This window comes from Salvelinus fontinalis, chromosome 3, assembly GCF_029448725.1.
Source record: "Salvelinus fontinalis isolate EN_2023a chromosome 3, ASM2944872v1, whole genome shotgun sequence".
In the NCBI taxonomy this organism is placed as follows: Eukaryota; Metazoa; Chordata; class Actinopteri; order Salmoniformes; family Salmonidae; genus Salvelinus; species Salvelinus fontinalis.
In genome coordinates this window covers 31,700,782-31,714,454 of record NC_074667.1, presented here as the reverse complement: position 1 = coordinate 31,714,454, position 13,673 = coordinate 31,700,782, and the positions used below count along the sequence as shown (strand labels likewise).

General features: G+C 44.3%; 1 protein-coding gene across 4 annotated transcripts in view; it reads right to left on the bottom strand.

The window, feature by feature from the left end:
• Positions 1-1,127: 1,127 nt before the first annotated feature.
• Positions 1,128-13,673, bottom strand: part of LOC129843861 (SLIT-ROBO Rho GTPase-activating protein 3-like) — a 63,812-nt gene continuing 51,266 nt past the window's right edge. The window contains exons 13-22 of one of the 4 annotated variants that reach the window (XM_055912376.1): positions 11,967-12,027; positions 11,550-11,627; positions 10,877-11,011; positions 10,578-10,683; positions 8,100-8,327; positions 7,639-7,893; positions 4,597-4,770; positions 4,036-4,351; positions 2,700-3,064; positions 1,128-1,702 (exon numbers count right to left, since the gene is read on the bottom strand). In XM_055912376.1, the coding sequence (XP_055768351.1) occupies positions 1,618-1,702; positions 2,700-3,064; positions 4,036-4,351; positions 4,597-4,770; positions 7,639-7,893; positions 8,100-8,327; positions 10,578-10,683; positions 10,877-11,011; positions 11,550-11,627; positions 11,967-12,027 (1,803 nt within the window). In that variant the 3' untranslated portion in view covers positions 1,128-1,617. Of the gene's footprint in view, positions 3,065-4,035; positions 4,352-4,596; positions 4,771-7,638; positions 7,894-8,099; positions 8,328-10,577; positions 10,684-10,876; positions 11,012-11,549; positions 11,628-11,966; positions 12,028-13,167; positions 13,199-13,673 lie in introns of those variants that run through there. The other 3 variants (XM_055912378.1, XM_055912375.1, XR_008757887.1) reach the window with 3 other exon arrangements.

Genomic DNA, 13,673 nt, shown 5'->3' with positions numbered 1-13,673 from the left:
CAGATCTGTGCCTCGACACAATCCTGTCTCGGAGCTCTACGGACAATTCCTTCGACCTCATGGCTTGGTTTTTGCTCTGACATGCACTGTCAACTGAGGGACCTTACATAGACAGGTGTGTGCCTTTCCAAATCATGTCCAATCAATTGAATTTACCACAGGTTGACTCCAATCAAGTTGTAGAAACATCTCAAGGATGATCAATGGAAACAGGATGCACCTGAGCTCAAGTCTTAAAGCAAAGGGTCTGAATAAGTATGTAAATAAGGTATGTTTTTTTTATATTTTCAATACATTTTCAAACATTTCTAAAAACCTGTTTTCGCTTTGTCATTCTGGGGTATTGTGTGTAGATAGGCTTATTTTAAAACTGAATGATTTTAATTTTTTTTACGTAACAAAATGTGGAAAAAGTAGAGGGGTCTGAATATTTGGGGTGGCAGGTAGCCTAGTGGATAGAGCGTTGGGCCAGTACCTGAAAGGTTGCTGGATCGAATCCCCAAGTTGACAAGGTAAAAATCTGTCGTTCTGCCCCTGAGCAAGGCAACTAACCCACTGTTCCCCGGTAGGCTGTCAATGTAAATAAGAATTTGTTCTTAACTGACTTGCCTAGTTAAAATTTATTTTAAACTTTCCGAATGCACTGTAGGCTATGTGTGCCATTTTTAAATGTATGTAGTTCTGTCCTTGAGCTGCTGTTGTTGTCTTTTAATGTTCTGTATTATGTTTTGTGTGGACCCCCAGGACCCTAATAAATACCAAATGTACTGATAAGTGGATGCACTTTGCATTCTGGCAACTTTGAGAAAAACAACTTACGTGTGTGAACAACAGGCACAACTATCAGCCATTCTCATTGGCTTGAATGTTTCCACCTGATCTCACCTGCCTTCCATCGTTGAGGGCATGTATTTCTATTTGATTGTGGTCAGTGTAATATTTTGTCAATACATCAGATAATCTTTGCCCACACTAAAGTGGAAGTGTTGTTTCTATCTTCACCACTAAGTGGCACAACAAACCAAATTACCAATCTGACTCTGCTGTATTGTAACACGTGTATTTGCAACTTTTTACCACCAAGGGTCAGTGTGGTATAATTTCAACAAAAGAGTACCAAAAGACCATTTCAGATACAGATTCCCCACATTTATTTTCTTGTTCTGTTAATGCCTGTGCAAGGTTAAGAGTTACAAAATCTACTTACTATATAATGATTATATATATATCCTGTGTCTATCATACCATGTTATTCATACATACAGGTAGTTTTCAACTTTATGCATATTATTTTCCATTTGAAATGTATCTATAACACTTTTAACATGTGTTTTGCTGATTAATGATCCCTCATATAATACATACAGGAACACATACCACCAAGCAAGCAAGTCCATCTATATACTGTACAAGTCCAAAGTAGGCCTACAAGAAAACAGTGGTAAGTGTGCAATCTACTTCACCAGGTAAGAGATCCGGTCCACATGTAACAGCACAACTAACCTTGTTACATACACTGATGCTCTTTTGTCTTCATACACATAACTGTATCAATATACTGCACATACAGTATGCAGGATCAACTAGTTCAGGCTCACAGAGAATGACCAAATCAAATCAGTGCATTATTCTCTTTAGTAGACTGGGTCGGGTCATGACAAGGTGTTTGCTCTTTTCTTGAGGTACCACCGCTAATCTCAAACTGGAGAGAGCGAGACAGTGAGAGAAAAAGAGAGGGAGAAAGAGAGAGAGAGACAGAGAAAAGGAGAGAAAGAGAGATACAGAGAAAAAGAGGGAGAAAGAAAGATAGGAATACTTATTACAATCTGCAGAGTAATAAATGCTAGTCTCAGACTCCCAGCTCACAAACACCAAGCTTCCATTTGAGAGGGTTTGTTATTCTGAAAAACAAACCCCAGATATCTCTCTATGGCTAGAACAGTAAACAAAGAGTTATCCAGTGCATCCCTTTGATCAGGTTTGTTCTGTGGCAGTTATGTGCCACGTGGGGAGAGTAGAAACATCATTTATAATGATTATCATAGTAGGGTTCATGTTTCTGCTGAGTGATTCATAATCTCCACCGACAAGCACAGTCAATACTGGTGGATGTTCAGCTGTCAATAAATCAATTAATCAGCCCTCATCCTACATGTTGAATCCAACCTCCTACTAGTTAGTGGTCGATATTGTTCCCACAGAGACAAGGCCTCAAAGTGTTTATTTTGTCACAGCCAGCAGAAATGAAGAAGACGCTGCCGGTTTGGAGAAAAGAGTCTCAGAACGTTTTTTTTTTTTTTTACAGATATCCACACATTATACTATTAGTGTGGACTAACAAGGAGTTACAGAATATAGATATGCCTTCAGTAGCAGGATTTTCAGAAACACGAACCCCCCCTAAAACATTTAGCCAGTTATTTTCCAGGCTCTCCATTTTAGCCTTTTAGGACAGCCATGCGTGGATACACAGTGTCCTATATAGGGCTATGCTGCAGCCTGCTTAGTCAGTTCATACAACAGTTCCTGGGCTCTGTCTGGGACTGCTGCAGCCTGCTCAGCCAGGCTACATGTTACCCTGTTTGTCTGAGGACGAGGAGGAAGTGGAGGGGGACGGGGATGGTGCCTTGGGGAACACCCTGTCTGTGGGGGTGATAGAGGCTGGACTACCCATGCCTGAGGAGCTGGAACTACTGGACCTGTGCTGCCCCTGTCCATGGCCATGTCCCGGGTGGATGGGGGCAGGCCGGAGGGGTCTGATCGGCGGTGGCCTCAGGGGGGCGATGGGCCTCCGTGCAGTCGGTTTGAAGGTGCTCATGGTCTCGGTGGACGAGGAACAGCTGCTACGGCGTAGGGCAGCGTCAGGGTCTCGGATGGCCATGGTGTTAGTGTGCAGGGGGCTGCCGGGGGGCTCAGAGGGTGGTCCGGACCCGGAGGAGGAGGGTTGCTGCTGCTTCAGGGGCTCCAAGGTGTCCAGGACCACATCGGGAGCGTGCTTGGCCACATTCTGACGCTCCAGCTCACGTAGCTCATGCAGGGCGGTGTTCATGGTCTTTTCTATGTCCTGTAACACACACAGTTTCACTAAATACTGATATTAATCCTGTCTTATTTACTGCAACGTCTTGGCTGTCCATCGTAGTCAATGATGACGATACTCTCCTACACAGAGTATTAGAAACCATTTTTTTTAAATGACAAAAAAAGAATGGCCCATTCAGACATCTGCTCTGACGTTTTGTTAATTCTCAAACGAAACACTGACGTACCAACTCTTCAGAATAAAAACTAAACGCTTTTCTTGTTGAAAGCAGGGATAAATGGACAAATTAACACCTCACAAACGGTTCCAATATTCTCTCTCTAATGAAGCACACAAAGGGAGCCATATTTAAATGTGGAGATAGCAGCAGCTAACAGACTGAACAGTAATTAGGAAATGAGAAACACGGGTCAAAGAATGAGCCTCTCTCTCAGATATCCTTCCCGCTGCTGCCTTTGACTTTGTTCTTCTGTGTCCTGCCTCGGATCCATAGAATGTACTGGACACATTCTGAGAATACATCTCTCGCCCTCTCTCAATCTCTCTCTCTCCCTGTCTGTCTGTCTCTCTCCCTAAGAGTCTGTATGCCTCTCTCTGTCTCTGAACCACAGACAGGAGAATATCCTCATTAGCTTTCCACTGAACAACTCTAAACCTGGCTGCCTTGGCATGAAAAGGTGAAATGAAAAGAACAGCCGATATGTATTATGAATAATAAAGGGCCGTTTGGTCTTGCCTGACTTCACCCACTGAATCAGTTGCTTTTAGCGAGCCACCGTTATATTTGTTAAACTGTCAAGTCTTTATTGCAGTGATTAGAGTCTCACTTCTGCATACCCTGATAAAGGCCCTTTAACCAAAACTTTGGTTAAATAAGTCCACAAGCAAGGAGCAACATTCTTTCTTCAATAGGTTAGTTTATCATCCGTTAGTCAGCACCTCACCTTTTGGCTTTTGTGAGTTCTTTATTGCTTTACTTCATAGACTCTCACCTCTGCCAGGGCCTCGGCCTCCAGTGATTTGTGGTCACCAAGGCTACCATGGCGGGTGGAGCCGGTGGATGGTCTGAGGACGGAGCCATCGGGGAAGCACTTCCTGTCTGGGTGGTTGATACTTCCTGCGCTGCCAAACGTGCTGAGATGGTGTTTCTCTGGACTGTCCATGCGGCCCCTGCTGACGGACATCTTGTGAGGGCTGCAGGGGCGAGGTATGACCCTAGAGGGCATGTCCATACCTCTGGTAGGGCTGTGGGTGTCGGCTGTGCCCCTGCGGTGAGGGATAGCAGCACCATCTGAACGAACCCTCACCCTGTTGAGCCACAACACACAGAGTAGACAGACTGTCAGGACAGCATCATTGCAACGACAGGACTGGACAGGGTGTAGGCATGGTGCAGATATAAAATATAGTTCAGTCTATAAAACTACACTAAATTAACCATTATTATAGACTCCTCATGGAAGGAAAACAAGTAATCCTGCATGTGTCAAGAAAACCTGTATTAATCTGCATTTCTTCAGAATCTGTGACTGGTGAATCAACCAAGTCGCTACCTTCCCAAAGCAGCTCCATAGCGGTGTTCAGGGGTATGTTGTGTGTGTTCGCAGGGGGAGCTGCGGTCATGGTCTTGGTTCCTGGATGAGGTCCTGTCTCTGTCCTCCTGGTGGGGTCCACTACTGGCTTCACTCTCAGCCTTCCCACTCAGACTGTCTGAGAATGCATCGTCCCTGAGGTAAAGGAGAGACAGAGAGGAGAACACAGGGTTTATTCAAATGATCAGGACTTTGCTTGACACCCTTACACCAAAGACTATCCTCAACTAACATCTCAACAAACACAATAAAAGGTCCTTCAGAATCAGAATCTAACTCATTATGAAATGTCAATGTCATCTGCGGCCAGATGACTTCAAGGCATCATTAACAAGCACAACACCCATTCCCCGGTTACCCTGGGCCCCCTTGTGACGTGAATCGATAGGCCTGAGGATCAGCTGGAGATGAGTGTGTATGCATCTCAAATGGCACTCTATTATTTTTATAGTGCACTACTTTTGACCAGGGCTCTGAACAGAAGTAGTGCACTAAAAAGGCAATAGGTTGCCATTTGGGACACATCCTGTTTCTTCTCCCTAATTAGGGTTTAATTATGCCGTCTCACAGTGATGAATGGTGATTGGCTGTCGGGCAGAGTTCTGGAAGGATAAATGACCAGTTACAGAGTGACCTTAACGTTCCATCTTTGTCATGAGTAGGTGTTGCCTCCGGGGAATGAGGAGAGGCTCTTATACTTATTATAAAAACAAAAAACTGTTTTAAGTGAGGAGTAGGCATTGGTCTGAAGCCGGAAAAAAAAGATAATTCACATGAGCACCACAATGCCTTCTCCACCCATGCTCTACCAAGGTTTTCCAGCAGAAATTTTTGACATGCTACAGTAGCTATGTTGGTCTATTCTACTTCAAACAATGTGTATACAGGTTGCTTAGGATTCAAACCTTCTCAAACAGCCTAATTCATACTCTACGAGGAGGTGCTCCCACAATAATGGGATTTGTACCCCATGCAAGTTAACGTATTGGATTCTTCACACACCACACACTAATCCCATTCCACTAACTTTTAAAACTTTTGAAATTATTTGAAAACAATCTTTTCTTTTATACTTAAAAGACCATCATGCCAGATTGAACGAGCTGTTAAGTCTTGAAGTAATGTAGTGCCTGCCTGTATTTCCTTAAAACCTTTTTATTTAGGAATACATGTCATTGAGAAAAAAAATGTATTTCATTAAATCTTTTGGGGGGTCAGTAGGTGCCCAACACAACACCAGGTGGTGGTGTGTTGGACACAGTCACTCATACCTAGAGGTCTATAGAGCCTGTCCGCCTGATTTCTGTAACCGTTACCTGTGTAATATTGACATAAGTTCAGAAAATCTTGTTTTGCAAACATGGTGGTTTTCTCAATTGCTGTGCTGATCAATGGGCAGTTTATTACCTCTGTCAAATTCTCAGTCTCTCAAAGCACTTCATTATGACAGAGGTGAGTTCTACGAGGCGATAGTCATTTAGTTCAGTTACCTTCGCCTTTTTGGGTACAGGTTCAATGGTGGCCCTCTTGAAGGATGTAGGGAAAGCAGACTGGGATAGGGAGAGATTGAATATGTCCGTAAACACACCAGCCAGCTGATCAGCGCATGCTCTGAGGATGTGGCTAGGGATGCCGTCTGGGCCAGCAGCCTTGCGAGGGTTAACACGTTTAAATATCTTACTCACATCGGCCACGGAGAAGGAGAGCCAACAGTCCTTGGAAAAACGTCGGTGTCTGCGACGTGGCTGGTCTTCCTTTTGTAGTCCGTGATTGTATTGTAGACCCTGCCACATACGTCTCGTGTCTGAGCCGCTGAATTGCGACTCTACTTTGTCTCTATACTGACGTTTTGCCTGTTTGGTTGCCTTGCAGAGGGAATGACTACTCTGTTTGTATTCTGCCGTATTCCCAGTCACCTTGCCATGTTTAAATGCGGTGGTTCACGCTTTCAGTTTTGCGCCAATGCTGCCATCTATCCATGGTTTCTGGTTAGGGTAGGTTTTGATAGTCACAGTGGGCACAACATCTCCTATACACTTCCTGATAAAATCAGTTACCGTTTTGGTATATTCGTCAACATTATTCTCGGAAGCTACCCGGACCATATCCCAGTCTGCATGATCAAAACAATCTTGAAGCGTGGATTCCGATTAGTCAGACCAGCGTTGAATAGTCCTTAGCACGGGTACTTCCCGTTTTGAGTTTTTGCTTATAGGAAGGGAGGAGGAAAATGGAGTCGTGGTCAGATTTGCCAAAAGGAGGGCAGGGGAGGGCCTTGTATGCATCCCGGAAGTTGGAGTAAGAGTGCTCTAGTGTTTTAGCAGTGCTAGTACTACAGTCGATATGCTGATAGAATTTAGGCAGCCTTTTCTTCAAATTTGCTTTGTTAAAATCAATAAATGCAGCCTCGGGATATAAGGTTTCCAGTTTGCATAAAGTCCAGTGAAGTTCTTTGAGGGCCAGTCGTGGTATGGGCTTGAGGGGGGATATAGAAGGCTGTGAATATAATCGAAGAGAATTCTCTTGAGAGATAATACGGTTGGGCATTTGATCGTGAGGTATTCTAGGTCGGGTGAACAAAATGACTTGAGTTCCTGTATGTTATCACAATTACACCATGAGTCATTCATCATGAAACATACACCCCCGCCCTTCTTCTTCCCGGAGAGATGTTTATTCCTGTTGGCACGATGAACTGAGAATCCAGATGGCTGGACCGACTCAGACAGTATATCCCGACTCCGACAGTAACAGACTAATGCCCTTTGGGCACAGTTCATCTGTTACCTGTTATTGACCAAATACAGCTGGTGAATGAGACAGTGCACATGGACTCACATAACCTGGAGGACCACAGTGTCCTGGTGCAGAGTCTGTCTCTAGTTGACTCAGAATACAATATATGTTTTTATCCTAAACAAAACTGTGTAGCATTTGAGTAGTTGGTAGCATTCGAGCACTTACATAGAAATGTGACATACGAAGTGCTCATTCTGTACTTACATGTCCTGGACCACAATGTACTGATGTGGGATGAGTCCATCCACTCCGTTGTGTCGTCCCTCCCACCAGTCATCAGAGGCTCTCAGGTACAACAACAGAGATGCCCCCTTCTTAAAGGAAAGCTCTCTGGGAGTACGCCCCACGTAGTCGAACTTAGCAATGGCCTCGATTTGCTCTAGTTCGTCATCACTGGTGGGAGGTCCTGTACCATTGTCCACTTCATCAATGGCACCTGGCTCACTATGGGGACTGTCACTGAATGGTGTGGGAGAGAGATAGAGGGAAAAAATGCATACATTCATTGATTGATTAATAGATTTGGATAATGATAAAGAACGACACAGTCTAGTGCTTTGGGCTAAACTACATCAACAAGAGGGTCAAGTCATTTGAAATGCAGAACTGGATCCAGTGACCTTACGTCCTTTTCTCCATTGGTTATTCTCCATCCAATCACTAACCAGTACTCCTCTCCTCCAGCCATGCACTTCTCATAGACTGGTCCGTCCAGCTCACGGTGACTCGGGAAGATGACCTCGTTGTGGATGATGATGGTCTTGATGACCTCATTAACGTGCGTCTGGCAGGCCACAGGATCATGGTCATCAGGTATGGGCATCAGAGTCGGGCCGAAGCAGGTAGCCAGGTTATAGGGATCCATCATGTTCTCATCACTGTATTGGGATAGACTAGAGAGAAACAATGGGGAATTAACAAACAAAACAATTATCCATAATACAGTATGGGTATATTTATTGGGTTTGTTCATAAACACATGTTTTTATAATGACTGAACACTTTGACTGAACATTTTTTTTAAAAATACGGTTTATCTTCATTTTTCCTCATTTAATGAGGACTACCCTCCTCTTTCTCCCTAAATGAGCCACCTCTGAACACCATCTTTCCGATTGGATTTCACCATAAACATATAGCATTATTATAGTGATCAAATCACATGTTATTTGTCACATGCGCCGAATACAACAGGTTACACCTTACAGTGAAATGCTTACTTACAAGCCCTTAACCAACAATGTAGTTTCAAGAAAATACCCCCCAAAAAAGTAAGAGATAAAAATAACAAATAATTAAAGAGCAGCAGTAAAATAACAATAGCGGGGCTATATACAGGTGGTACAGGTACAGAGTCAATGTGCGGGGGCAACAGTGTCGAGGTAATACGTACATGTAGGTAGAGTTTTTAAAGTGACTATGCATAGATAATAGCATCAGTGTAGAGGGGGGGGGGGGGGGGCAAATAGTCTGGGTAGCCATTTGATTAGATGTTCAGGAGTCTTATGGCTTGGGAGTAGAAGCTGTTTAGAAGCCTCTTGGACCTAGACTTGGCGCTCCGGGACCACTTGCCGTGCGGTAAGAAGTCCTGGGTGGCAGGAAGCTTGGCCCCTGTGATGTACTGGGCCATAAGCACTACCCTCCGTAGTGCCTCGCAGTTGCAGGCTGAGCTGTTGCCATACCAGGCAGTGATGCAACCTGTCCGGATGCTCTCGATGGTGCAAAACCATTTGAGGATCTGAGGACCCATGCCAAATATTTTCAGTCTCCTGAGGGGCTTCTGTGTTGAGGATCAGCATGGCGGATGTGTTGTTACCACCTTTACCACCTGGGGGTGGCCCCGTCAGGAAGTCCAGGATCCAGTTGCAGAGGGAGGTGTTTAGTCCCAGGATCCTTAGCTTAGTGATGAGCTTTGAGGCCACTATGGTGTAGAACGCTGAGCTGTAGTCAATGAATAGCATTCTCACGTAGGTGCTCCTTTTGTCCAGGTGTGAAAGGGCAGTGTGGAGTGCAATAGAGATTGCATCATCTGTGGATCTGTTGGGGCGGTATGCAAATTGGAGTGGGTCTAGGGTTTCTGGGATAATGGTGTTGATCTGAGCCATGACCAGCCTTTCAAAGCACTTCATGGCTACAGATGTGAGTGCTACAGGTCGGTAGTCATTTAGGCAGGTTATCTTAGTGTTCTTGGGCACAGGGACTATGGTGGTCTGCTTGAAACATGTTGGTATTACAGACTCGGACAGGGAGAGGTGGAAAATGTCAGTGAAGACACTTGCCAGTTGGTCAGCGCATGCTCGGAGTACACGTCCTGGTAATCCACCTGGCCCTGCAGCCTTGTGAATGTTGACCTGTTTAAAGTTCTTACTCACATCGACTGCGGAGAACGTGATCACACAGTCGTCCGGAACAGCTGATGCTGTCATGCATGTTTCAGTGTTACTTGTCTCGAAGCGAGCATAGAAGTAACTTAGCTCGACTGGTAGGCTTGTGTCACATCAGGCGAGCAAAACCTTGAGACTTCCTTAGATATCGTGCACCAGTTGTTGTTTACAAATATACATAGGCCGCCGCCCCGTGTCTTACCAGAGGCTGCTGTTCTATCCTGCCGATACAGTGTATAACCTGCCAGCTGTATGTTAATGTTGTCATTCAGCCACGACTCGTGAAACATAAGATAGTACAGATTTAATGTCCCGTTGGTAGGATATACATGCTTTCAGTTCGTCCCATTCATTTTGAACGTTGGCTAACAGTACGGATGGCAAAGGCAGATTAGCCACTCGCCGCCTGATCCTCACAAGGCACCCCGAACTCTTTCTGCAAAATCTCTGTCTCTTTCTCCAGGATGAGGGCCTGTTCGGGTGTTTGGAGTATATCTTTCTCGTCTGGCTCATTAAAGAAAAATGATACGTGCAATTCGAGAAGAGTAATCGCTGTTCTAATGTCCAGAAGCTCTTTTCGGTCATAAGAGACGGTAGCAGCAACATTATGTAGAAAATAAGTTACAAACAATGTGAAAAAACAAACAAAACAGCACGGTTGGTTAAGAGCCAATAAAACGGCAGCCATCCTCTCTGGCTCCATCACCGTTGTAACTTACTGGTTGATATATAGACTTGGTAACTGATATATGGACTTACTGGTTGAGGAATGCAAACAGGTATCTCATGACGATGATGACGGGGCGAGAAAGAGTTACAACGATCTGCTGAAGGTGATGAGCTCTCTCTGCACCAGAGTCTAGTTCTGAGAGAGACAGGGAGAGGGGCATATCTACTTTACTATAGTAAACATATTTACTATATCAATATCCAAACAATTATTAATAATACATTTTTATCTAAATCCCGCATCCGTCCCAGTGGAGTACACTAGTCCAGTCCTTACTGATGGTTGCTATGAGGTCATTGTACATTAGCAGTACAGTAGTAATACTTACTGATGGTAGACATGAGGTCGAGAAAGCGTTCTTTGGGGAACAGTGGGGTCTCCAACCCCCTGAAGTACAGCTTCAGAACGCCTGCCACCGCCATGATGTCATGGTCACTCTGATCGTCCACCAATGGGTCCTCACCTAGAGGCATCACACAAGCTGTCAACCATCCAGTCACACTACTGTAAGCTTGCTGGATATTCAACTGTGAATGTTTTATCTATATAACCCAAGTCATGCTTGTGTGAAAAGTTAATCTGCTTAGTAAACTGAATGTTTTGTTAAAGAAATGCATTAAGCTTGTAAAAACACTGTCAGCCGTCATGTAATATAATATAACACCTCATTAACTCGTCTTTAGGAAAATGTCTCGGCTTTCTCTATAGATAGATATCAGATAGTCCATGACAAACATTAGCTAGCCAACAAAAAGAACAAAGATATATTTGTCAGTACAGTATTTTCGCCCAACTAGCATTTCTGTTAAGAATGTGGTAGCTACTGCTGCTATACATCTAAACTAGCTTTTCATGTCCGTTACAGTGTCATACATGACATATGTGCTGTCTATGTATCCATCTGCACTTTACAGTCCTAGAGGGAGGGGCTGTGGCATTCCGAGGCAGACTAAACGCAATAAAAAACGATCAAGCGGATATGGGGCCTCGCTCGGACCGACCTCTCTCAAATGAATTTTTGATATCGTTGACTTCGACCTGTGAGCCGGGAATCCTGAATATGCCCTGCTGCTGAAGGCCTGTTGGAGCAGAGAAACCCAAGTCAGCACTTAGATGGAAACAAATCTGGCAACACAGACACATACAGAGACACATAGACAGAGACACAAAGACAGAGACACACAAACACACAACTAAACGGAAACATTTATATTCATTAAAAAAGTGTAATATGTCCATAGCCCAAACAACCATTAGTAACATAATCCCAGTCTGTCCACTACATGCTAGTTTCCATATTCAAAATTCCAAGATGAGAAACTACATCACAGAGATCCAAAATGGAGGTTTTACTGTAGTATATTCAACTCTATGGACTACATACTGTATCTATCAATGAATTACTGTGTTCCTCTTACCATATAGATTGATGTAGCGAACACAGCTCTCAACCACCACTGGTATGGCCTGCCCTGAGTCCTAACAGAGAGGCATAGAGGGGTGTAGAGAGAGGTAAGGTGACTTACCACAGGTTATGAGCGTGAACACAGCACATTAATAAATTCATTATCTGACTGTGCAGAGAATGACTAATGTACAATGAGCGTACAAAACATTAAGAACACCTTCCTTGTATTGAGTTGGAACCCCCCCCTTTTGCCCTCAGAACAGCCTCAATTCGTCAGGACAGGGGTAGGGGTGCATTGTGTCAAGTTGGCTGGATACGGGAAACTGAGAGTGAAAAACCCAGCAGCGTTGCAGTTCTTAACACAAACCTGTGCGCATGGCATGTACTACCATACCCCACTTGCACTTACATTTTTTGTCTGGCCCATTCACCATCAATGGCACGCATACACAATCCATGTATCAATTGTCTCATGGCTTAAAAATCCTTCTTTAACCTTTCTCTTCCGCTTCATCTAGACTGATCGAAGTGGATTTAACAAGTGACATCAATATGAGATCATAGCCTTTACCTGGATTCACCTGGTCAATCTGTAATGGAAAGAGCAGGTGTTCTTAATGTTTTGTACACTCCGTGTGTAATCATGCCAAATATACAGTATGGTCTGCAGAGGGAATAGGAGATTGTGGTGTTCTTCCCATACCCCTGTTTCATCACAAGGTTACCACTATATATATATTCATTAAGTGCCCAGTGAAAGTCTACACAACCCTTGCAGTATTCAGATTTTGCTGCCTTAAATTTCAATCTTAAAAGGAATTAAATTAGATGTTCTTTTCTACAGCTCTACACAACCTACTCCACATTTTCTAAGTGAAAGAAAATTCTAGAACATTTTCCTAATTAATAAAAACTCTCCTTTTTAGATTTAATTTTAAGGAAGAAAAATGTGAAGACTGTACAAGTTGTGTGTGTAGACTTTCACGAGTGACTGTACATCATTCATTGGTTATCAGATGACAAAGGACAGCGTTACCAGGCAGGCAGAGAGATGTTGGTTAGTTAGTTTACACATTAAACCCAAACCCATTCACCCCTAGCCTGATTCTTAGATCTGTTGATGCTGTCTTGCCAACTCATATTGGCATTGGCAGACAGCACAAACAGATCTGGGACCAGGCTACTCATGTACGTCAGAATACCCAGAATACCTGGCTGCGGGCGCGGGCATTCCGTCTTCCCCTGGAGCAGGCAGAAAACAGTGGCAGCAGCAGGATGAACAGAACAGAGAGGAAGAGAGGCAAGAAGAACCACAACAAGGTTAGAGAAGCACAGGGGAAAAGTGCGTCCAGAGAGAGGAGGTCAGATGTCAAGCCTGAGAGAAAAGCCCCAGTGCTGTGGAGATGGGGCGAGGTAGAGGACGGGGGAGACCCAAGCTTGGGGAGGCCATGTGGGATGAGGGTGGGTGGCTATGGTGGAGAATAGGGTGGGTTGTAGGACGCTGGGACTGTGGCTCAGTTTTTACAACAAGGTTGACTAGGGCAATTCGATTGATTATGACTGAGAATACATCTGAGGAGACGTTAGGGGGCAAGGCCATAGAACCATGACAGTCTGACACTAACAGCCCCACGGGCCTCCACTGCTGTGGTGTACACACTCTTTCTGTCAGTGTGCTAGTGTTGGATCCTGGCTTACACAGAGGATATATGGCTCT